Source organism: Rhynchophorus ferrugineus, unplaced genomic scaffold, assembly GCF_030347505.1.
Source record: "Rhynchophorus ferrugineus isolate W39M unplaced genomic scaffold, kcgeb_rfMv2 rfM4, whole genome shotgun sequence".
Taxonomy (NCBI): Eukaryota; Metazoa; Arthropoda; class Insecta; order Coleoptera; family Curculionidae; genus Rhynchophorus; species Rhynchophorus ferrugineus.
In genome coordinates, this window is record NW_027472583.1 from 23,392,724 (window position 1) to 23,419,682 (window position 26,959).

Genomic DNA, 26,959 nt, shown 5'->3' on the forward strand with positions numbered 1-26,959 from the left:
TTAATGTCCAGTTGTAATGTTAAATAGATCACCATATGCTAAAACGTGTTGTTTTGTTTTAGGATGACAATATATTTAACTTCTATATTGCTTCGGATTGTTCAAACTCGTCAAACTGCATAGCTAATGGCGAACTTATGAAAGATGGCACCCGTCTCAGCTTTGAATTAAACGAACGAAACCTGACAATAAACGACCTTCCTAGCAGTTGTGAATATTCAATGGGATATGTGAACTATTATGGATATATCGGCTCTACTGGTTACAAAGAACACAAAAATGCTACCAATGACAAATTTTGTAAAAATAATAATACCTCATACACCTTAATGCTTAATGATTTAGACGGAATATAAAAAATTTTTTAATAATTTAAATAAATTTTATTTTATTTTATTTATTGTTTTGTTTATCCTTTTTCTGGGGGCGGAATCCATCCTCCAAATCGTCGTTCCAATTCTTCTGCTACAGCAAAACATAGGCGGTCTTGGAATGGTGCTGCTATAACCTAAAAACAATTGATTGTGTCTTTAAAGTTGTCGCATCTAAAAAAAACTTCGTAGGTCAGTGATTAAGCGGACAGGAAGGTCCTTGTAGTTTTTAATCACAGTGATGATAGATACTTAAGTTTATAGGTAAATTTGGGCAAGGTTTGACGACGTCCAATATCTAGATGACACTACAATCACCTTTTCTGTTCATCATATTGGTTTTCTTGAATAGCTCTGCTAAGAGACTAAAGGATGTTCGAATGGTTCATGTGATTTCTATGGTTTGTTTGTTGGATTTTTATGTTGTAGGCGCCATTTTCTGTTTACATGTCATGAAAAAGAGTGCTTTTAGCACTATTTTTTCGTAAATTATAATCAAAGGGAGTTCGGTAAAATGTATACCCGTTCTAAGAATCGTTGTGTCTGGTGAAAGAAAAGAAAGAAGATATTGTTTTCCTTTCAAGAAGTTTTCGCTGATTATTTAAAAACAGCTGGATAATGTTAAAAGTCCACAATTATCTGTATTAAGCACGTCTGACTCTTAATTGTTTTTCCTGTATGTACAATTACACATATACAACATTTGTTATATTCTATCAAAATATCAGTGAACTCACATAATCAATATGTATAATGTATTGCCTATTGCTAATTGTAAAATTGTTTTAATACCAGACAATATTTTCCCCGTCACGTTATTCCATTTAAAAAGAGATACAATGCTGTCTGATACGTTCGAACATATAACTGAATTAGCCTGCTAAAATCGTTCAGGTGTCAAATGTCTGCAAACTTCTACAAAACATTAGTGATAAGAGGTTATAAACGGGCAAATGTTGTTTTGGTATTTTAGTTTGATAAATTTCAAATTGCTGCTTAATATTTGTGAATACCCTGGTGCTAAAATTCCGAGACATTTTGTTTACTATAATAAATCTGTACCCACCACTAGCATTAAATAATACTATCATTCCATATAGCAACAACGCTAAATATCTTGGAATGAATCTTGATGCAAAACTTCGCTGGAAGGAACATATAAAGATAAAAAGAAAATAACTGGAATTGAAATATAAGAAAATATACTGGCTAATTGGAAGAAAATCACAATTATCAGTACATAAGAAATTGCTGTTATATAAGCAAATACTGAAACCTATATGGACATACGGAGTTCAATTATTAGGATATTCTGCGAAGGCTAATATAAACAAAATACAAATTTTTCAGAATAAAGTCCTGAGAGGTATTATGGGCGCACCAAAATACTATAGGACTGATTACCTATGTCGAGACCTTCAGATACCCACAGTCAGTCAAGTAATCAAGAGAATTGCAAGGCGGCATGAGGAAAGACTCCATTCATGCATGAGAATATTGAAGTATTGCATCTTTTGGATACCACCAGAACAGGATATAGACTCAAAAGAATCAAACCATCTGATTGTGTATTGTGTGACAAGTATAAACATTATTTCACCAGAGACTGAGGTAGGGCCGATGGGTCCTACTAGTTATATACCTAGATTTAAGTTATCATAAAGATAAATTGTAGGTTAGACGGAAACAACTAGTAACAATCTAATAATTAAATAATAAAAAAAATTATTCCATTTTTTTTTTCATAAAATTAAGTATATTTATTATTAAGTTTTTTATAACACTAAAATGTAAAATTAATTTTATATAGCCACTTGTCAATTTAAATTTTTTTAAAATGAATTGATCTCTACAGCACACAAATCTAAATAATTATCGTCGTTTTTTTGTCTGTTTTATGTCACGAACAGAAAAAAAAACATTCAAACTGTGCATTTGACTGAAATGGTAATTACTATTTTCATTTAACTTTTTCTTGACTATCGACTAGTTTGAATATTTTGCGACTATTGATTGTTTCAACTATTTTTATTCGATAGTTTACAGCGCTAGTTGAGACAAAATTCTCACTGATGATAAAAATAGGGAATTAAAAATACCATACGATGAATTTTCCTATCTAGTGATGTCCTCTGAAGACTATACAGCTATTTATATGAATATATTTATAAATTAAGATCATATTACCTGAATGCCAATGGGCATGCCGTTCTTGTCAAAACCGCATGGTATACTCGTCGCTGGGAGACCCAGAGCATTTGCCAATATTAAGTAGGCATAACCATTTTTCATGCAGGTGTGATTATGTCTCAGGGTAGTGTCCGTAAACGTGGGTAATAACATGATGCCGTTATCACCAAGTTTATCCTATAGAAGGAAATTTCATTCATTTCTGTGTTATAGCTCATTCTTCAGGTTCATACGTACCAACATATAGGCTTTTAGTTTCGAATTTTCGATCGAATAATCTGGTACCACGTATTTATATATCGTCTGCAGCACATAGAAATGCATCAGGTTAAATGTAAATTTAGATTTTCCGAGAGCAGCCTTCAAAAGTTCTATTATAAAAGGAGTGTGTTCCTAAAAAATGTAAATATATTTATAATATTAATAAGCAACAATATTTTTAGAGAGAAAGTTTTAAGAGTGAAACTATTTGGTGTATGACTTGAGTTTTACAAATTTGAGGAAATACAACTGATATAATAATAAAAACTAAATAGAAGAAAAAATAACTCATACGTGAAAGAAGTTTGTTGGATTTGGGGTGATGAAGTCGTCAACGAATCCGCATGGCCTACATGAGCTACATATCAATATTATAAATGAATTATTGTAAGAACTTTAGCTAACATGAATATCACAAGTGCGAGAAAACTGACCATCCCATGTTCATGAAAGTACTGAATGTGCGATCATGTACCATTATGATTTAATATCTCGGATACAGGAGACGTCCAAAAATATTAATTTACTGTTTTTTAAGCTCGAATAAAAAATCTTTATAGATTAAATGTATGTTTTAGTCCAGAAATGTGAAAAAATCGATTGTTTTCAGGTCTTCAAAGCTTAATTACTTGAGACTATGCCCATTAGAGGATTTTTCTAAATTTAATGTATTTCCAGAGATATAGCTGTTGTAATGAGGTGGCGTCTTTAAATTTTTCTATGAAAAAGTAAAGAAAAAGTCAAACACGTTTTTTTTTGCTAAATTACGGATGTCAATCTTTTTTACCACTTTTTTGACATTTCCGAGTTTATTAAAATAGTAAAAATCCTAATTTAATTCGAGATGTACAGAGAAAAACAGAATCATTTATTATTTCAAACTTAAATTTGCCATCAAAGCACTTTATTGAAAATGAGATTTGCTGAAAGAGTTGCTCCAAATTGGAAAAAAGAGATTATGTTATAATTATAACATTATTGAGGAATAAGTCTCCTACAAGAACTTTAAATAGTTTGGAGATTTACACTTGTGTTTACATTTGTGTACATAATATTATCTCAGTCATTTTATGGAGTAACGTATTAGATGTGGAAAGCGTGGGATTATGGTTTATATTGGTTTGCATTTTACAATGTGCTGCATACATTGGCCTTTATTTTGAGTGACTCTGGAAGCTAAACATCTATATAGACTCACAAACTCCCCTAACAATTGCATTTTTTCAGGTATCTTACAATGGTCATTAAAATTTAAGATCCTAGCAGGTGTTCACCAGGAGATATCGTCTATCCACTCCATCCAAAATATTACGAATTCAATACTGAAAAATATATTTAAAAAAGGACATGTCGTTTAATGCTATAAAGTTCTTGACCGATGTCTTGTTCACTTATGCTAGCGCTATATTCTTCCAGATATTATTTTGTACTAGCATTCTTCACAAGGTACTTTATCTGTATCTGTCATTACAGAGTTGCCTTCAGAAATAACGAATGAAAGACTTATAACCGATCGTCTGCGATTATAATTTTCAACGGCATCCAGTTAAAATAAGTGCGAAGAATATGACATATAGAGCTGAAATAATAACATGATGCCTGTGGAAAAATAAATCAAGAATTCTCTCCATGGCCATGAGTCTTATACAGTGATTCAGTTTGAGATTACAGAATACAATGCTAAAGGTAAGTTCCATATGTTTGTATCAGTAATCGAATTAGAAATAAATTTATTCGGTTTAGAAGTAAGAGTCAGTCTACAGTTGAGAAAAAATCATGATATCTTTCTCTCTCATTCTCACATATCTATGTGGCAAAATTAATCTTTTAGATGGGATAGGCGAGATGCAGCTCTAAAAAGACATGGATCAAGATCATTAGAACAGTTACGGCCGATCATCAAGAATGATCATCAAGAAACCAAAGTGTTACGCTACAAACATCGGGGTAACTACGAGATTCTCATATTCATTTGTTTCAAAAATAGTCCAATTTCGTTTCGTTTTAACAAAGATTCATGAACGAGAATACTATACAAATGTTCACTTAACTAGCTTCACTTGATAACTAGTCTTGTATGAGTGAGTTGGAGCTGTTTTATGGTCAATATTTGGCAGTGATTTCCTAAGATAAAATATGCTTATTTACCTAGGTATCTAAGAGCATTTAAAGAACCTGTTGAACGATTGGCCGTTAGACTAATTAAAATAAATGGAAGTAAAAGCAAATCTCTTCACAGGTTACACTAAAAAAGAAACATATGACGAACCTGTCCTTCTGAAATGATCATTTTCAAAGCATAATAACTTTTCAATAAATAAACAAATTAGTCAACTTTTATATAAATGTTTAAATGCACTATAGTATAAGTGGATAAAAATTACTATACAGAGCGACTTAAGCTATTAGGAAAATCCGCAATCTACTAGAAAGAGCCGCCATTTCACGTTGCACATTGTGTGTTCAAGGGTTGAGCTCTCTTAATCAGGTTGTCCTGTTTAAACAAACACTTGTCATGGCTGTGTAATCAACCAGTTAGAACCCTGCTTGTTCATAGTATGATGGCCAATCAGAAAATTGAAAGTACCAAACAAAAATATAAGGAGTGGGAGAGCTTACTTTGACTAATCTTTTCAGAATGTCTTCAGAGCAACATTTATTTATAAATGTTAAATAGGCCATAGCTCGAAAACTATAATGCAATTCGCATGCTAATAACTAATTATGAAAATTTGAATATAATTCGTAGTTCATAAAGCCAATTTTCGATTTTGTCGAATAGGGAAAAACGTCAGTTGATCCATAAAATGTTTGATAGCCTATAACTGGGAAGCTATAAGAGATAATTCGAATTGTAGAGCTATTTCGTAGTCATCATGCTGAGTAGTACTTATTGTGTGAATCTGAACAAAATCCGGAATTCATAATACTTGTTTTCGATTTTGTTGAATAAGGAAAAACGTACCGGACAGTTGAAATATGTTCGATAGCTTATAACTCGAAAGCCTATAACGATAGCCTACAACTATAAGAGATAATTAAGTTCGATTTCGTATCCATTATGCCGAAGAGTATGTAGTGTGTGAATTTGAAAGAAATCCGTAATTAATAAGTACAATTTTTATTTGATGTGATTACATGAATTATAATATCTCCAATTTGTTCAAAAAAATAGTTATGAGAGCATATACCTATGGGAGAAATATATTATTAAATCTTACCCCTTTAAAAACGTTTGGTATATCCTTCAGAGAGAACAGAGCTGATCCACAAACAGCTGTAACGTCCTTCAATTCCTCGAAATCGCAGTTGTGAATTGTTGCTCCGCAGCTTTTCAAATGACTCACCGATTTCTTGATGGCGCAAACAATTTCTTTCGCAACCCTCGGTAGACAATATCTAAGATTTAATCCTTCCACGTAATAAACATTCAACTTGCTGATGTCTACCTAAAATATTAGATACATATAGACTATCCAAACGTATTTTGTACATACGTCATCTAAATTTGTAACGTCACAACGTCGCAGTGTTGCCGTATTAACTCTGAGTTTTAGTTGAGTTTGGATTTGACATACAGCAAAATTCTAATCTAAATTAAATAATTGAACAAAAATGTCATCAAATATAATTTATTTTAACTTTATAGTACATCTAAAAACCGCAGTTAATTATGCAGCCACAATAGTTTATAGGTTAGAGTTAAAACCTCTTATCACTGTTTCTTTCAAGAATTTTGCATATATCTGACAACCGGATGACTTTGACAGGCTCATTTGTCTACCTGTTCGAACTTATCAGACAACATTGTGTCTCTTTTTAACTTTTTAATTTACAAATTGCAAAAAGGCAATGCATTAAACATCTCGATGACGTATGTACAAAAAAACTTTGGATAGACTGTATAAAATAGATTTTGGATATACTTACGGGATGAATAAGTTCTAAATCAGAGCTGATTCGACTGCCGCACATAATATTCATGATTAGCTTGAAGTCGACTGCATACCTGACGAGTGGACCGATGACCATGAATTCGCTATATTTTTCATCCTGGCCTATGGGAAAATGTCCTTTCGTTGAAATCATTTCTGGAAAATATGTTTGTTTTATTTTGCTTTGAATCCGACGTTTCGTTTAATTACTTGGCGTGGGTTTATGGCCGAATACTCCATTGATGGCTGCTGGTAGTCTTATTGAACCTGCAATATCTGAGCCTATGCCAATAAGTGAGGCTCCGGCACCCAATAAAGCTCCCTTCAATAAATAAAATATTTGTGTTACCAGTAATTATTTAACTTTAACAATGCGAATGTTGGGTGTAGTATTCAGTATGAATTAGAGCGTTGGGGAAACAATAAATTCGGTTTTTATATTTTTCAAAGCAAATTGACCAGTCTCTGCAAGGTTCATTTTTAATATAAAACGTTATCGGGAAAGGGAAATAGTGAGCAAAACTTAAAGTTAACTGAGAGACCCAGAGACCAATGAACATTAAAGGGAATTGTGGTCAGACGACATAAAACTACCGCAGCAAAAGTGACAGCAGAATTCAACGATCACTTGAGTAATATGAGCGAGTAATAAGCAATTGTATAATCCCTTATATTAAAGGTCAATGTTAAGCTTCATATGATCATGAAACTTGGGCATTTGATGATTGGGAGAATGTGTTTGTACATTGGTATTGTTTCTTATAAGCTGTCGGGTTTACGTATGAGAACCTCAAAGGAAGCATACGATCCAGTCTGTTTCCTACAGTCAAGTATGGTGAAGGCTCCGATATAATTTGGGGGGTAATATCATGGTATTCAGCTAGTCCTTTCCTCATATCACTGGCTTATGAACTTTTTTGTTGCATATTGTTGTCAAAAACTACCATATTCTAAGATGATAATGCGTCCATACGGGTAGCTAAATATATTTGTTTGTGAAACATCAGCATATCATCCAACATTTTCGCTAGCCTATACAATAGCCATCTATCACCATAACTGCACTGTTATTTTCGATATTTTGGTACAAGAATTGGATAATATTCCGTTGGAAATTTGGAAATTATCATATAGACACTTTACTTTTTAAAAGCAAATGGTTTTTCAATAGCTTATAATAACTATATAAACAGCTAAAACAACTATATGTTAGATATCTTTTTCTATGTATTAATCAGCATAGCAAAAATGTTTCCTCTTTTTTTGAAGAAAACCGAGGCACCTGGAGGACGGAAATTTGACTGTGTTAAAGCTTATATAGAGGAAGAAATTTTAGGCTGATATTTTGATTTAGCATGCGCTACAACTAAATATGTTCCAATAAAAAGAAAAACGCTCAAATCAAGCAACCTGGAATAGCCGTCGGATCAGTGATACAAAATAAATATGTTAAAAACACCACCAGGTAGCTTAGTGCGGTTAAAAGTTTGGCTCGCCAACAATAACGTACTAAAATCGAATCTCGCTGGTGACAAATAAGCTCATAAAATAAAGTGTTGGACAGTGTTCCTATATGTGTTATATATAGTAGGTAGTGTTTTTACATTTGTAACACATTTAACATATTGAAATGAAAAGTGAGTAATTAAAACATAATTAAACAAAGTTATTTCATTTTAAGCAGGGTTTTGTGTTACTTTCGGTTATTCCCTTATTGTTGGCATTATTAAGAGAGACAACAAATTCATATGCCCGCGTTATCGGAAGGTATAAAATATGTGCACGTGAAATAAAACATATGTGAAATATTTTGATTTACTTGCTCATAAGATATTTAGATTTTTGAAATTTCAATATTGATTTAATTTGTTGATGTCTGGTGAAGAAAAGGAAAAAAAGTTTTCTTGCTTAAGGACTATTACTAATTTATATGGTTTTGAGACGTTATATCATTGTACTAAATAATTCTAAAGTAAAGTATTATGTAATTCTAAAGGTTGTAAAAAATTTTCTGTTGATTTTAGTGCTATTAACTTCTAATTAATTTCAGGTTTCATTAGTAAATGTATTTCTTAAGAAATCACTAACCGAATATTGCACGTAGTAAATACGTTAATTTGTGCATCAAGAGTTAAAATAAATATTGCATAGAATATTAACAGTTATAATATAGTTTTATCGCCAGCTTGTTGGCGCAGTGGTAAAGGCGATGGGACGGTCCTCTTACTGTTGCGATAGCCGCGGGTTCGAACCCTGCTGTGGCATGGTCGTAAATTTATGTTTGTGAAATTTGTGAATGTTCTAGGCAAAAGTGTAAAATCCGACAAGGAAAATGATCCCAGTCACGCCAGTAACCAGGCTGGGTAAAACCGGATGTTTTCTGGAATGATTTCTAAAGTTGGTCACTCGCCAGTCAGTAGGCTTAATGCTGAGGACCGTGGTTCGGAGCCCACGTTAAACTTTAGGCCCAGTCTAGATTAACCCGCAGTTGGTAAAAGTAGACTTTAAAATATATTTTAAAAAAAGTTTTATAGAATTTTAGTTAGGACACATGGGACATAAGGACCTCTCTGCAAGGGCGAGGTCAAGGAGCAAAATAAATAATAATAAAAGAAAAATGCGATCCTATTTAAAAATTTAGACAAAAGCATTATTCTTATAATCAGCCTGGTTTATTTATTGTTTTTATCACGGATAAAGGATAAGGAGTATATAAATACATTTAAAATGAAACTAACTACATAATTTGTATAGATGGGACACAGGATGAATAGAATAAATTATGAATTATTAACAGTACATTTTTAAACGTTTTGGAGCATTGATAAATATTGTTTTAGTATTTAAATAATTATTTATTTGAAAAATTTGTGAAATTGTTACAGTTCTGAAAACAATCTTCCTTGGTATTTTGTTATAATGTTCAATGGAGTTGTAATTTGTACTTACTAATACTTTGTTGATTATTGGAAGTTAATGGAAATTAGATTTAATTAAATGCAATTTAAAAAAGTGTTAGTTTTTTAGATAGTTTGTATATATTTTGATATGTTTTGATATACATACATTTATTATTTTAATTAATATAACATAATCAAATTTTAATCAAAAATTAATCAAACATCTTTCATATCTTATATTGAAAATACTGTTTCAGTAATAGATAATTTTTAATTAGTCACTCTATTTTATGACGGTCACTAGTTCATATTATTTGCTGTAGCCCCTGTATTCAAGAAAAAAGCATTTAAAACTTTCCTATCTCTATAAGTTCTGATTTACTATAAATAATTTATATCAAATTTTCGAGAAAGATTAATTACTATAACGTATGCATTGCTTTTTGTTAACTATCCTACAGTCATTGAATAATGAAAATAATTAGGCCAGAAATATATTAAACATATGTTGCCTTCAGTAATGTTATTCTAACAAAAACATATACTTTTGGAGCATCACAGAAAACGTATTACAAACTGTTAAATATAATCTAGACCACTTTCAATTTTTATTATCACTGTTGTGGTTAGGTATCATAAAAATCTATGCGTGCTATTGTTTTAAATCGTTTTAGTGCTAAAAGCCACTACTTTGTTTAGCACCAATAAAAGAGTATAACAACTGGTAAGATTTTCTAACATTTGTCACCTATGATTAATTTAATTAGTATATAATCACACTAGATTGTCCTACTTTGAAGCGAATTTTTATTTCTTTTTTAACAGGTATTGTTTGCTATAGTAATAAAATTTACTATTCTACTGTGTTAGTTGTTAGTTTTATTGAGTTATATAGTATAGGATATTTGAATCCACAAGTATTTTAAAAATATATTTACTGTTACAGCTTTCTCCATTTTTTATCTATTTATTTTAAATATTATAAATTTATTTCGTTTTTAATTAATAAAATGATAAATTCAATCATAAAAGTAGAAGAAGAAAATATTTAGTTTTCGTTGTTTTCTTATTGATAAGAAAGGGCGCCAAGAGTGGTATGATTGTTTTAAAAGTTATATTCACTAATGAAGAAGTAGGGCAACTGCTTAATGGTGACACCATAAATTATCTAAATTATGGGTGGTTGGCTTAAAACAAAAAGAACGAGAATGACTAAAAACAATGATAATGATAAACAAGGAAGGAAATTGGTTCCTTTAGCAATTGAAAATCAGGGATATTGCTGCTCCATCGACAAAAAACAATTCAAACTTCAATATCCATTTTATAACAGTGTCAATACCAATATCATATATATACGAGTAAAGTTAAATATATTATTGAAACAGGTTATATAAAAAACATATAGGTTTCAAGCCAGAATATTCAACTCTCGTAATCTTTATATTTAATGATATACTGAAATACATATATATCATGAATCAAAACATTCTAAGATATTTGATGATAATTATTCATTACTTATAACAATTTAATTTTTTAAAGTTCACTTAGTGTTTTTAAAAGACAGTCCGAATCCCTGGTAATTATTGTAATGGGCATGCTATGGTAATTTAAAAGTTATTTTTAACTATATTTCATAATAAATTATTACTGTTGTTTATTAAAATAAATTTTCCAGGTATAGTTAGAGAATAGATTGAAACATCCTCAACATATTATGTTTGGTAACAGTTCAATTGAAAAGTCCCCGGCCTACCATAGTATGACATATTTTTTTGGCAAAATTAGTTTTCCTTTTATTCAACATAATTCCCTTCAAGGGTGATACACTGATTATAGCGACACTCCAAGGCTTCGATACTATTTTTGTAGTACGATTTATTCTTGGCTTCAAAATAGGCCTTCAAATGCGGCGATTTTGTCCTTGAAACGGCCCAATAACGGTACGTAATAGTCGCTGTTGATGGTCCTTCCTTTTCAAAGGTAGTCAATGAAAATTATTCCATGCGCATCCAAAAATACAGACGACATAATCTTGCCAACCGACTGTTGCGTTTTCCCAATCTTTGGAGCGGATTAAGCGTGTGCAGTCCACTCGGATGACTGCGATTGGACTTCGGAGTGAAATGATATAGTCATGTTTCATCCATTGTCACATATCGATGTAAAAATTCGGGTTTATTACGCTTGTCATCTTCAAACATGGCTTCGAATCATCAACTCGTTATTGTTTTTGGTCAAAAGTGAGCTTGCGCGCACCCACTTAGCACAGAGCTTTCTCGTACCCAAATATTCGTCAATGATACAATATACACGTTCAACTGATATATTTAGAGTGTCTGTTATTTCATTAAATTTCAATTTACGGTCCTTCAAAATTATTTTGCGGATTTTTTTTAATGTTTTCGTCTTTAACAACCTCTTTTGGGCATGCACTGCGTTCACCGTGTTCGATGTTTATTTCACCACATCTAAACTTTGAATACCAGTCCTTGATGGTTGATTTTCCTGGGGCAGTGCCCGGAAACTCGACATTATGCCAAGTTTTTGCTTCAACTGTAGTTTTTCCTTTTTATAGTTACAAAAAGCAATATTTTAAAAACACGCGAAATTTTATATTTTTATCCATTTTTTTTTCGCAATAACAAAATTTGCTTCACTCAAAATGATATAATTCGCAAACTAATGATCCGACAGTCAAATTTATATATGCATCTTTTGAAGGTTAATGCTAACTAAAAAATATATGGATTTCTAGAACAATTATTAGCGCCATCTATGTGTCAGACCGGGGACTTTTCAATTGACCTGTTACAATTTAAGGAAACGCGACATTATTTGGTCGACCGCTATATCGAACAGACAAACATCTTTTACTAGGCACGCTTAATATTTGAGGTTACAGTTGGAGAAATATTAATCCTTCGTCAATATTACCAAGTGTACCGAAAAGTAAATACCGGTTTTTCTAACAGATATCGCATAACAGATATGTCATTTTATTCTATTGACGTCGGCTTTAAAAGCTATACATGTTATATTTTGCGAAAATGATAATCATCATAGATTTTCACTCATTGACAATATCAAGTTTCGTGCCTGAAAACGTGAATTTTCAGCACGAATTACTCTTCTTATTTAATGAAAATAAGAAAGCCGGAGTTGGACGAAGACCCAACCGATACTCAAAAATAATTGGAAGAAGTATTAAATGTGGTCTAAGAAACAATTTTCGATGATTATGAGCGATGGGGAAAATCCAAAAGACGGGAATTGATGTATTATCGGAAGTCATATCTACATGGAATAGTGACGGGTGATGAAAAGTGTATTTATTTTGAATACTCTAAGCGCAAAAAATCGTGGTTATCACCTGGCTGATCGACTCCAAGGCCAAATCGTTTTGATTGCAAAACAATGTTCTGTATTCGGTTGGACCAGAGTGGCGTGGAGTATTACGAACTGTTGAAACCTGGTGAAATAGTTAATAGTGATCGTTACCTACAATTAAGGATTTTTTAGATCTTTGATATGTATTTGTTACTTGTACATGTATTGTAACATAGTATTGACGCAACAATGAAAAACGCCCAAAATGATCCCATAAAGCAAAACCGGTCAAGGAAGTGTTGAAAGCACTTGGATTTAGTACTTTTTTGCAGCACTTTGCCAATTTCGAAGAAGTTAGGACATGGCTCGATGAAAGGTTTGTAGGACGAATGGTTTCTTTGGGATGTCATCCACAAATTTCCTGAAAGATGGGCAAGGTGTATAGAATCAAATAGCTAATACTTTGAATAATGATAATGACTTTTCGGTATACCTGGTATAAGGTATTAAAACACAACAGTGAATCTGCTTTATATATTGTGTCGGTCGAAAAGTAAAATTGTAAAAATTGGCTCCACTCACCGCTCATTATTTTCTGGGATATGAAATTATTCTAATCACTATTTCGCCAACATTCAAAAATATAATAGTTGTTTCCAAATTACATCATTTGGTGCAACACATACTGTACAAGACAATTCCCTAGCCAGTTTCAAGGTAATATATTGTAATTTTGGTTTGATAAATTTAATTTTTGTACCAGAAGCAGATATGAGGAAAATTTTATGAAATAATATTTTAACTACCACCATGCAAATCATCAATTCTTACAAATGTTTTTTTATGAGTTATTCGGATATGGAAATTCATAGGCGTTATACTCTCAATCCAACAGTAGAAAGAATTATTGTCCAAGAACTTCAAACATTTCTTAGTCAGAATAACAATTTAGTAAAACAATCAAATTTGAATTGGATCAGGTGATATATGCCAGCTATAATATACTCTTGTAATATCTGACAAAATACCTGCCAGTGGGTTTGTAAGGAAAATTAAATCACCGATAGTCGAAGAAGTAACTATTGTTGGTTATCAGGTGATAACGAAGTTCATTGGGTTATAGATAAAACTGATGTACAAAACTGTTGAAACATCTGCTCATTGACCTAGCACATATTTTGCAGTCCAATCAAATGGAACTACCGTGAGGGTTATTTCCTTTTGATATCTGTTAATTAGATTAAATATTCAATCCATACTTATAGTCAGGTTCATGGAACCATGGTACAAAAGGTTTCAAGTAATTAGTCGATTCGCTTGTGGTAGATGATATGCTTTTTCGTTCAATATATATATATATATATATATATATATATATATATATATATATATATATATATATATATATATATATACAAAGTAGAATATGAGGAAAATGTTAGTTAAAAAGGAATTGGATGAATAAAATGTCAACTAATACCTAACATCCTCAATTACATCGGTCACATGATTTCATTTTTATTGCCAACTAATGAAGACATTTCGATATCTAATTTATAAAAATGGCGATTTTTAATCTATTTTTCTGTTCTTTTTTAATCTATACATAGTTCTATACTAGATAGTTTTGAAGATGAAGATTCTTCCATTAGGGCGTGGACGAATAAAAGAAAAAAACTGTCTATACCTAAAAAAAACACAGCAATTAAGAAATCACCATGGCACCAAACCAAAGCCCACAAAATTATTTTGGAATGCTCTTGCATGCAATTAAATTAAGCAATTGGTAATGTTAAGTCAGCCAGTTAACAGTAACTCGTTTTTAGTTTTTATTAAAAGTAAATAAAAATAAATATAATTATAAATAAATTGATATGTTTCAGCAATGCAAATTTATTTTATTTTAAAAGTAACCTCGTATACTTATTTTATATCTTCAATTTCATCTTTAATTATGTGCATTTGTAATTTTCTAATTTTTTGTATAGTTAATGAGAAGTGAACAATTAAATTATTATAATACCTTATTCGTTTTTATTCATAAATTCGTAACGACTGAATGAAACATTAAAAAGGAAATTTAGTAGAGCATAAACGGCTTTTAATTCTTCATAACTATTTATGTTTTGTGATGGTTTGAGAGAGGAAAAATACAACGACTGAGATATCTCATGTGAAAACAATTTTAAATCGCTTTCGTTTGTTAACGTTACGCTAATTGTGCGCTGAATAATTTGTACATATAAATTGCATTAGATTGTTTTATACTATTTTTAAGTAAGTGTAAAATGTACCTTTACTAGGCAGTAAAAATTTATTGTAATACAGTACAATGTGAATTAGCAAACAACTTGGGCTCATTATTTCTCATTTATCATTAATTCTAATACAATTCTAACATGTTTTTTGAAAACATGTCATTACTTTTTTAGTAAAAACAGCTAAACTCATTAGAAAGCGTTATTAAGTTCAATTGCTAAAACCAGTTCTTTAATAATGGTGCTATATTATCAAGGTAAAGTTTCTTGAACAATTATGACATATTTCATAGTGTTTTCTACAGCTTTGCATCTACATGATCTAAAAAATTGCGTTAATAATCTGCTTATATTATTTTGCGTATAACAACTTTGAGATAACTCAGCAAGATTTCTGAATATAAATTTTTAAGCTTGTACAACCATTTTTAATTCTAGTTTTGAAAGGTTATATTTAGTTACAAACCATTAATTTTGCTATGAATATCCATAAAAATGTAAATATTGCAATAAATGTATTTCTTTAGAATTTAGTTGCTGTATACTCAATTTTTTCGTTGTTTTAAATGCTTTGTCTCGGCAGCGTTAAATGAAGTGAACAAATAACTAATAACAGATTGAAATGATGTTTTGGTCTTTCGTTTTACTATTGAGGATGATTCTCTCTCGATGATAACTCAGTGTAATTTACATATATTGTATATGTCATCTTTACAGAAAATTGTTGAATTATTAAAAGTTTATTTTGGTTTGGTAAGTACTGTGATGGCATTATCCTAGAGATAACAATTATTATAGTAATAGTAGCTGAATTTAAATCCCATATTTTTTAACCTAATACATTATACATTATAATAATTATCTAGTTGATCCAACAGAGGTTGTCTTGTCTGAGCAACGAATCTTCAATTCCAACTGGAATAAGTAAATAAAAAAATAAAAACAAAAAAACGTATTGTTTATTATAATGTTTTTTAATACACAATAAATGAAGTGGTTGTGTTTTTTACAATGATTCCAACGCAAGAACCTTCTACGAAGTTTTAGAAAACTTTAAGAAAAGATGAATGAAATCGGTAAAGTTAAGACGTGACCAAGGGAAATTGGGATTTTAATTTATATATTATAATTATAATATAATAAATTATAATATTATAATACATATATTTACTTACTTCTCCTCCTGATGAACCGGCTGATGAATATGATGGGTCATAAGGATTATTTGTGTGTCCAATGACATGATTATAACATTCCCAGCTCAAGCACATCTCTGGTGTATTTGATACCAAGAGGATAATGCCTCCACAGCTTCGGATTTTCCCTACAGCTTCACCGTCCATATCTGCTTTAAAGCCTTTCCGAGACTGGAGACCCACACAGTTACTCATATCTACAAATTAATAACATTATTCCTTCTATTGTTACAAAAATAAATATGTTTTAACCTTTAACACTACAACTTTCTTTTACAGTAATAGGGACTCCCAATAAAGGTTTAATCTTTTCCAATTCCCTGATGTTCAAGGAGGTCGTGTTGAGATAACTGTCAACTTGTTTGGCTTCACGCAAAGCATATCGAAATCTATTTTCGACTACAGCGTTAAGTATGGGATTTACATCTTTAATTCTATCGATATATACTTGGCAGACTTCCTCACTGGATACCTGCAACGTTAAATGGCTTATTTAAATGAATTAACTAACGCATAACATATTTTGATAACAAAAGACAAACAGACAAATGCGTCAAACAATTATAGGTTTATAGAAGAACGCAGATGGAAGCCCGAAATAGTATTACAATATGTAACACCCGTTTTACTATTATTTTATAACTAAATATAAAGATCAACTGAAATGTCCCCGGCCTACCATAGTGAAAGACAATTTTTTGGCAAAATTAGTTTTTTTTTATTCAAAATAATTCCTTTCAATGGTGATACGCTGATGACAGCAACCCTCAAATTTTTCGATACCATTTTTGTAGTAGGATTTGTCCTTTGCTTCAAAATAGGCCTCAGTTTCGGCGATCACTTCTTCGTTCGACGAAAATTTCTTCCCAACGAGCATTCTTTTGAGGTTTGAGAACAGAAAATAGTTGCTGGGGGTCAGATCTGGAGAATACGGTGGATACATGCATTTTTTCCATCGTTTTCACTGACTTGTGATACGGTGAATTGTCTTGGTGAAGCAGCACCTTCTTTTTCTTCAAATGCGGTCGTTTTTCGGCGATTTCGTCCTTCAAACGGTCCAATAACGCTATGTAATATTCAATGAAAATTATTCTATGCGCATTCCAAAATACAGACGCGATAATTTTGCCAGCCGACTGTTCCGTTTTCCCACGCTTTGGAGCGGGTTCATCGTGTACAGTCCACTCGGATGACTGTGGATTGGGCTTCGGAATGGTGCCTCGGACTGAGAAACTCGGGTTTATTACGCTTGATCATCTTCAAACACTGCTCCGAATCATCAACTCGTCGTTATTTTTGGTCAAAAGTTTGTTCGCGCGGCACCCACTTTAAACAGAGTTTTCTCATACCCAAATATTCGTGAATGATATGATGTACACGTTCAGTTGATATCTTTAGAGTGTCTGCTATTTCATACAATTTCAATTTACGCTAATTGAAAATCATTTTGTGGACTTTTTTCATCGGTAATAACCTCTTCTGGGCGTCCACTACGTTCACCGTCTTCGGTGCTCATTTAACCACGTCTACTTAGTATACCAATCCTTAATGATTGATTTTCCTGGGACAGAGTCCGGAAACTCATCTCATGGTATCAAGCCATGTTTTTGCTTCAACTGTATTTTTTCCCTTCAAAAAACAATATTTTATCAACACGCGAAATTCCTTTTTATCTATTTTTTCACAATAATATAAGTTGCTTTACTCAAAATGCTATAATTCACAAACTGATGATCTGGTAGCTGTCAAATTTAGACACGCATATTTTGTGGGTTAGCCTAACTAAAACATATGGATTTCATTCTAGTAGTGCCATCTATGTGTCAGGCCGGGGATTTTTCAATTAACCTGTTAAAAATTCCTAATAATTTTTGTTCTGTTTTCAGTTACCAAATAATATTGAAAAATATATTTAATTCAGTGTGATTGGTTTAATCATATTCGTATATGTTTCTACAAAATTCAAATTCCATCTAGATTGAAGAAAATGGGCTTCTAACTGAACACAATGAGTGTTCACTGCTGTTCCCTACTTATTGATCAGTACAAATGGTAAATACTTTATGATATAAAGATCTTTCCATATTTATAGTTCGTAGAGTAGATATCCTGGTGCAACTTGAGAGGGACCTGATTGAGAAAAACAAACGTTGGTCCATTAAACGGACTTGTTTTCTTCTGTCACCTCTTTATGGAAAATATATTTGCAGGAAAATCTAAACAGGCTATTGATTGGTCACGGTCTATTTACCCATTCCTTCCTAATGGATTCAAATGAGAGATTTTTTTTCCCAATTGTGAGGAACCAATGTCAGTACCCCATATTTTGGTGAAAGGTTGAACTGTCAGAAGAAGTCATGGTTTACCTGATTCATTGGGGTATGTAGTCTTGCCTTGTTTGTTTGCCAAGGTATTTGTTCTGTCTTGATATTTATTGTGTATGTTTGGTTGCTGATCTATTTAATCGATATTTAAAATCCAACCATTATATCACATTTGAATGGCTCCACCTTAACGTTTTGGAATTTCTAGGAACGGGGAACTGACAGAGAGTAATAAACGCTAAAGCATTGGGGAAACTGAACCAATAATACTTTATAATTTTATATTTTATTTTCTTTATATATGCTTTCCTCATAGATTATTGATTATTGAAAATTTTAAATTTATTTGTATTCATTTTATTTGTGTTAATTCATTCATTTGTGTTAATAAAATCCTAAATTAAATTTAACAAAAAGATAGCACGACAATCATTGACTGTTAGGTGGTACAAAGTTCAGCGATTCCTTTAATAACATAGTAAATAATTTAAAAAGGACCTAAATGTTTTAATTTTAGTCTAGTTCGCATAAACTAGTATTCGCTAATATGTAGAGTTCTATTTATCCAAATTAAAATGCTTTACAGAAATATTAACTGAAGATTAACTGGTAGCCCTTGGCCAAGATTCAGATCCACGTAGGTCTTGACGATAGTAGGTTGTCGATACTAATTTTTAACAATATCGATATTTCTTCACGCCAAACAAATATTTGATAGTCTCCTTCTAAAAACCCAAAGTTTTTAATACGGATATTTTAATAATTAACCCAAAGTTCGATACACTCATTTACAACTATCGATATTTTGAAAAAAAATATCAATACATTTTCGGTAGGAAAATATCCAGCATCGATATGTCGAAATATATCGATACTTTTTTCAAAAAATATTTTCTCCATGTTCTTAAAAAACTACATTTTGAATGCTATTTTACAAATATAAAAACACACTGACTCCTTCTAAATTATAATTATTTTAATTATAATATTATTTTATGGAACAAAAGTGCGTCACCTTTCACATATAATTTTTAATACCAGAAACTACATTTCACTTGACAGAATGTCGTTACAACTTTGGAAAGTTAACAATAATGCACTTGATAATGAGTATTTAGAGTAGAAAAATCTAAAGAAAGTTCACCATCTGGTTATTAGACAGACACATTGAAATCGTTTTAAAGTAATTATTTTGTATTAATAACATGCATTTTCTACAACAGATTTATATGTTAATAAAAAATCGTATTTTATGACCATGTACTTTTGATCGGTAGATATAGCAATCTGAATGGGCAACATATTTGCAACAATTTGGTTGGGTGAAATTTCACATTTGAGTGTATATGTTTTAAGAGTATATATTTAAGAGTAACTCACTTAATATATGTGGAGTATGGGAAGCATTATCGTTTTAAATAATGATTTTGTCCTGTTATTTTGAATGTGTGACTATCGTCTATATGGTTCAAGAGTATCATTTGTAAAGTATAAACAACTTTGAAAAATATAATCAGGCGTATAAAATATGTTCTAAAGTATAATACAACCTTAATCTGTGGAGATATATTTTTGCTACTGATCTAGTTTGCCATGTTTAGGAGGATATTATAATCTAGAAATATGACAAAATTGATTTTTTCACACATTGAAAGTTTCGCCGTTCAAGTTTTAAGAGTTTTTTTAAAAATTTGAACTATTTTTGGAGATATAGCTGTTTTAGTATATAAATAGTATCAAGTTCTAATGAGTCGATATATTTGAAATTTGGTGTGAGCCTTTTCATATTTAGCAGGTCAGTTGAAAATTCCTCGGCCTACCATATTAAAATACCATATATTTTTTTTCAAATTTTTTTTTTAACATAATTCCCTTCAAGGGTGATACACTGATTATAGCGACCCTCCAACATTTCGATACCATTTGGTAATACGATTTGTCCTTTGCTTCAAATTAGGGCTCAGTTTCGGCAATCACCTCTTCATTCGACGGAAATTTCTTCCCAGCGGGCATTCTTTTGAGATCTGAGACCAGGAAATAGTTGCTGGTGGCCAGATCTGGAGAATACGGTGGATGGACGCATTTTTGCCATCATTTTCACTGATTTGTGATACGGTGAATAGTCTTGGTGAAGCAGCAATTTCTTTTTCTTCAAAATGCGGCCGTTTTTCGGCGATTTCGTCCTTCAAACGGTCCAAAAACGCTATATAATAGACCTGTTGATGGTTCTTCCTTTATCAAGGTAGTCAATGAAAATTATTCCATGCGCATCCCAAAATACAGACGCTATAACTTTGCCAGCCGTCTGTTCCGTTTTCCCACGCTTTGGAGCGGGTTCATTGTGTGCAACCTACTCAGATGACTGTCGATTGGACTTCGGAGTGAAATGATGGAGCCGTGCTTCATCCATTGTCACATGTCGATGCAAAAACTCGGGTTTATTAAGCCTGATCATCTTCAAATAATGCTCCGAATCATCAACCTGTTGTTTTTGGTCAAAAGTGAGCTCGCGCGGCACTCACTTTGCACAGAGCTTTCTCATACCCAAATATTCGTGAATGATGTGATGTACACGTTCAGTTGATATCTTTAGAGAGTCTGGTATTTCAATCAATTTCAATTTACGGTCATTCAAAATCATATTATAGATTGTTTAAATGTTTTCGTCGGTGACCACCTCTTTTGAGCGTCCACTGCATTCACCGCCTTCGGTGCTCATTTCACCACGTCTAAACTTATCATACTAATCCTTGGTGGTTGATTTTCCTGGGGCAGTGTTCAGAAGCTCGGCATAAAGCCAAGTTTTCTTCAACTCTATTTTTCCCTTCAAAAAGCAATATTTTATCAACACGCGAAATTCCGTTTTGTCCATTTTTTTTCACAATAACAAAAGTTGCTTCACTCAAAATGCTATAATTTACAAACTAATGATCCGACAGCTGTCAAATTTATAAACGCATCTTTTGATGGTCAGGGCTAACTAAAATATATAAATTTAGTTCTAGTAACACCATCTATGTGTCAGGCCTGGGACTTTTTAAATATATTGTACCTGTTACGTTCTTCATAAAAAAACTTTTTTTAATTGTTTCACATTTCTAAGGTATAATGTCCGTCTCTCTATGCTTGAGATTATTAAAATAGATGTATTTTTATAACCGGTGATAAAACGATAAAAAATCTCTTCCTCTTCTCCTGACTACTTGTTTTCGTTCTTTGTGTTATTTATAACAACGTCAATTTGGTTACAAAAATATAGAATAATACTGCTATCATGATTTAAGAAAAGATCAGGAGATTTTGGTATAGCTGGTTGCTCTAGACTTTCAAGGAAATACAAAAAAGTTTTTAAGTTATATTAAATTGATCGCGAATAGCTTCAGCCAAATATAGGGCACAAGTTGCTGGCCGTTATTATATTTTTCAGCAAGGCAATGCAATGCACTAAAAATGTCACTAAAAATCATTATAAAACTATCTTTCAGAACACATTCCTCACAAAATTGTGGGGGAAAACTAAGGCATACTGTATACTCAATTGATGAACAATTTTATAATGTTGAACGACTAAAAAATGTTATCCAAGATGAGTGGAGAAATTCAGATCAAGATTATATTTTAACCCTATATGAAATTTAACGGAAGAGACTGGCTGAAGTTGTGAAAAATAAAATAGGATATACCCATTACCAAAATAAAGATTGAAAATATTGATTAGTACGCTATTTACTTGACTGTGCTATAGGTTTGTCGCGGTATTCGAGCTGTACAATTTTTTAAGTAAACGCACTTATAAATTCTCCTTGTAATAATGCAAATTATCGACTCATTGTAATATTTATATAAATACCATGACTTTATTCTTTAATCGCAGAATCTAGAAGTTAAATATATATTTTAAATAAAAGTTCTAAAGAAAAATGTCTAGGTGCTGAAGTTTTGTCGCGAAATTATAATATTTGTTAGTTACATCAATAGAAAATTGAACCTTGTATACGAGAATGTCAACAAACAGGTTTCTTTACTTTAGATAATATTAGTGTTTTCAGTTCAATACTCATCAAATAAAATATTAAGCAATATAAAATAATATTATACGGGAATTGATATTAAATTATTTATTGTTTGTCTTTGATGAAAGGCATATATCAATAAATAACCTTAATTTCTAGATTTAGTCCATAGCTTGTTTTTTAAATTATATTTGGCCTTGGAAATATGACCATTAATCACGATTTTATTCTTTAAAACATAATCAGTCAAGTTAGGTTTAGTTATTGATAAAGTGTTATATTCATGTGTTGTATGGATGGTATTATATTTATAACGATACATGTCATTCGCCAAAATAATAATTTTAGGAAATATTTAGTTTTGTTTCTGAGAAATATCTCGTAATAACATAATGAAATATTTAATTATTGATATTATTTTATCTAATAGTAGTGTCTAAGAAGTAATACATTCGATATAAATCGAAAAGATCGTTTCTTTTTCCAAATTTGCTTGGTTTATAAAAAATCTAGAAAAAGGCTAATGCTGTATGAGAAAGCCAATTTTTTATTCAATTAAACCCGTCATGATGATATTAACATTTTATGATTTTTCAATGATACCAATTGGTGACGAACCAACGTTTTCTTTCATAAAATGCTTACTTTTCCATCGAAGATAGAAAATAATTATAAATATATATGCTCCGGTAGGATTGAAATATGTGGTGTTTCATGATGAAGAAAATGAGTACAAGTTAAAGTATCGACTTTACAGATTACCACTTCGTCGATCTATAAATAAAATAGCATATTATTTTAGTAACTATTACTTTATGAAAGAATCCACGTTCAAAATATGTTATTCAATAGTTTTCATAATTATTACCTATTTAAATTCAATTACCTTTCTAAACAAGAAAATATTTGTTGCTCAATGGGTAATAATTATTATTTCATTTTATTAAAATCAGTGAAAGTATAAAATGTTAATCGATAGAAATGTTGAGTTAGCAACTGATATCAGGAAAGGTATTATTTGAATTTATTTTTAGTAATGTAGCGTTTTTATGTCGAATTTTATATTTAATCTGTCGTAGTAACTAGATCCATCTGATGTAATTAAGTGATTATTGGCGATTTTGATTTCATACGTTCAGAGTTATTGTACTATTGCATATCTTCCTACTTATTTGCTTATTATTTTCTTGCGGCAGCCGTTCATATATAAAAATACATTTTTTGATGGTTTTATCTCGTATGGAATTCATTATTATTGCTCTTGACAATGTTGTTAATAATGATTTGGAAATCTTTGAAATGAGGCCGGGTGTGCTGTTCTTGATAGAAACTGATTTTTAGTGATGATTATGATGATCATCATTTTTGAACTCCTCTATTCTTGTACTAACATATCCTTATATTCTTGCATGCTGGTCGTAAGCATGGCCAACACGATTTGACGTGATAATATATGAACTTTAAAATAATGTTGTTTGTCTCTAAATATGAATTTTTGCTTATGCAAAATAATGTAATGTCAATACCTTGAAAATATCACAAACTTGTGGATTGTTTGATTGAAAGGAAACTATGCAATGTTAACACGTGTTTAAAAATAGGAAGAAACAATCAAAGCCTCAATATTTGTTTATTTTTATATGCATGTATTTATATTTTAATTTTTATTTAGTAGCATATATTAATTAAATTATATCAAGATTTAAATATCATATTATTCATCAAGGTTAATCAAGGTTATACTATATCGAAAGTAAATAAACATGATGAAATAACATTTAAATTTAAATATTAATTATATATTCACATAAAATTTTTCGTGTTTATTATTAGTTGTCAATCACATGGTAATTTTCAATACCTAAATTACATTGGGTTAAAAAATATTTATTTATTAGTATGAGTGAACTTGTTTTTAATATAATTTATTGGCCTATAAATTAGTTTTAAAGGATTAACAACAAGTACATGTTAAACCCTGACTGTAATTTCGTCGAAATTCAATATGAAGAAAAACGCAGCTGAATATCACAGAACGCTGTGTGAAGCGTATGACAACTATGGCACCAATGGCACCAATCATCGTTTACAATATGTAAATATATGTAATTTTGACTTTTGGAAAGTAAAGCGAAAACAAATAACGTTATGAAGAACCAAAACATATAAAGACTCGACTCGTATTACTCGATAATGATTCGTATAACATGCAAAAAGACTATGCATAATAATCCAAAAGTTTCAATATTTTGGCCATATGAATTGAAGCCAAGAGACATTGAAAGGCGTTTAGTCATGTGTCAATTTCTGCTGCAACGGAAAAATCTGAAAGGCTTTTTGCATTGTTTTGTTACTTATATTCGAAAGTTGATCGATTACATGGAACCAAAGCAAAAAAAAACCTTCATGGGAATTACTTGGTCATGCAACAGCCTCAACGGTAAATCCGAATATCAAAGGCTCAAAGCTAATGCTCTGTATTTGGTGGTATTATCTAGGTGTAGTATACTACAGCTGTTAAAACTTATAGAAATGTTATTCTTCAACATGACAACGTCAGGTTGAAAAACCGTCAGAAACATACATGAAAATATTAAAATCAAAGTGCTTTTCGCCTGCTATATTCTCTAGACTTGGCTTCTTTTTATTACTACTTTTTTCGACATGTGAGTAGTGACCTGTCCGAACACCACTTCACATCTTTCAAACGTAGCTCTTTCGAGATAGAATTCGTAAATTGTCTGAAAGATGGAAAAAAGTACTCTTCGATATAGAATACTTTAAAAAAAAGGAATTTTACTGATTTTTCACCATAAAATTTCAAATTAAAAAAAAACATTAAAACTAATTTATAAGCCTCTATTAATATAATATTTAATGCTTAATTTTCAGATCCCTTCTGGTTTGTCATGTTTAATTACATATTTAACCGATAGCATATAGTGAATTAATTTCTAGTGATTTATTATGTATTGCAACTTATGCTATGCCATATTTTGTAACTATATTGATCATTAAGTATCTGTTATAATTGTTTCTTTTTAATAACTTAGATAATTTTATTGCTGTTGACAAACATTTCAATATGACTTTTTGGAGTTACACGGTGTTGGTTAATGCTTCATACAAATAGAACAAAACCCTGCAGAGTTCTATGAAAATGACGCCTTAATCATCAGGTATAGCTTATGATGGATAATTTGCATAGTTTGAAAATATATTGTCTCTGTGTAAAAGACAAATGGTACAGAATCTGAGAAAACATTGTAATAAGGAAAAATAACGACTAATTATGAACAATGCTTTGAAATATTGGTTTTCATGCGGTTAATCCTTTATTTAAAAAAATTACACAAAAATAATTTACAAATGAAAAAATCTTTTAAAATTAATTGTCCTGAGCTAAAAAAGTTAATAAAAAGAAAAACAAACTAAATTTAAGTTAATTAATATGCTAATTATCATTAATAATATACAAACCTCTTTATTTCTTATTTTTCTTGCCAGTTCTGTCGCACTAATCCTCAATAGATCACTACCCAAAGCAGGTAAATATCGTCTCTCTTGTTTCGTTCCGAATCTCCCGGCAGATTCGTAAATAAAATCGACGATACGTAACAACAACAGTATAACGTACAAGATGATCCCCATGGTCTTCACCGAGTGAGTACGTTCAAAAAACTGAAGATAAAAAGAAAGTTTGCCGGTTGTTAGATGCGGAGATTTAAAAACGGACTGAGTAACCTCATTTTATCGGCCTCTAATGATGGTGCGTATCGAAAATTACGATAAAATGTCCGTACGTTCAAATAAAATGTTGTAAAAAGACTGATATGGTCTTAATTGACGCGAGAATAACGTTGATGTTCACTCAGTGTTGGACGTTATAAAGGAAAATTGGATGTACGTCACAGTACGGTTTACCTTCGATTTTTTTTAAAATATTTTTTAACGTGTTTTACATACTTTGAACTAGGAGAACGTCGTTTTATAAAAACAATGACAGTGATAAATTTCAATTTATTTTTGTACGTTAAATGGTCGATCATAGTCTGCGATCAGTAAATAGTCATGTTTTAAGAGTATTAGAAATATTTTTAAATAGTCGGTTTACATTTTAACTATCTATCCTTATTTGGTATTATCCATTGCATGGAAGCAAATAAAATACTGTCGGA

General features: G+C 31.1%; 2 protein-coding genes across 3 annotated transcripts in view; one reads left to right on the forward strand and one right to left on the reverse strand.

The window, feature by feature from the left end:
- LOC143195949 (alpha-glucosidase 2) overlaps positions 1 to 396 on the forward strand; it is a 21,631-nt gene extending 21,235 nt beyond the window's left edge. Inside the window, exon 11 of the mRNA XM_076403493.1 lies at positions 63 to 396. Coding sequence (XP_076259608.1) covers positions 63 to 356 — 294 coding nt within the window. The 3' untranslated portion in view covers positions 357 to 396. The remainder of the gene's footprint in view (positions 1 to 62) is intronic.
- On the reverse strand, positions 361 to 26,611 carry LOC143195950 (fatty-acid amide hydrolase 2). 2 transcript variants are annotated; one of them, XM_076403495.1, is made up of 10 exons: positions 26,526 to 26,542; positions 26,262 to 26,462; positions 16,697 to 16,916; positions 16,424 to 16,641; positions 6,968 to 7,079; positions 6,753 to 6,913; positions 6,044 to 6,271; positions 2,799 to 2,954; positions 2,559 to 2,738; positions 361 to 508 (listed from the first exon to the last, which is right to left on the reverse strand). In XM_076403495.1, exons 2-10 carry the CDS (start codon positions 26,430 to 26,432, stop codon positions 410 to 412), a joined length of 1,545 nt encoding a protein of 514 aa, XP_076259610.1. In that variant the 5' UTR covers positions 26,433 to 26,462; positions 26,526 to 26,542; the 3' UTR covers positions 361 to 409. The 2 variants fall into 2 exon arrangements, with proteins under 2 accessions (XP_076259610.1, XP_076259609.1); XM_076403494.1 differs by having other exon boundaries at positions 26,262 to 26,611.
- Between the last annotated feature and the right edge of the window lie 348 nt (positions 26,612 to 26,959).

What these genes read in the sequence shown, in the direction of transcription:
- LOC143195950 (XM_076403494.1), bottom strand. Translation starts at nt 26,432, where the DNA reads ATGGGGATCATCTTGTACGTTATACTGTTGTTGTTACGTATCGTCGAT. An exon ending in CGGCCATAAACCCACGCCAA is followed by an intron (nt 6,914 to 6,967) that starts GTAATTAAACGA and finishes CATATTTTCCAG; the next exon opens with AAATGATTTCAACGAAAGGA. An exon ending in AACTAAAAGCCTATATGTTG is followed by an intron (nt 2,739 to 2,798) that starts GTACGTATGAAC and finishes TTCCTTCTATAG; the next exon opens with GATAAACTTGGTGATAACGG.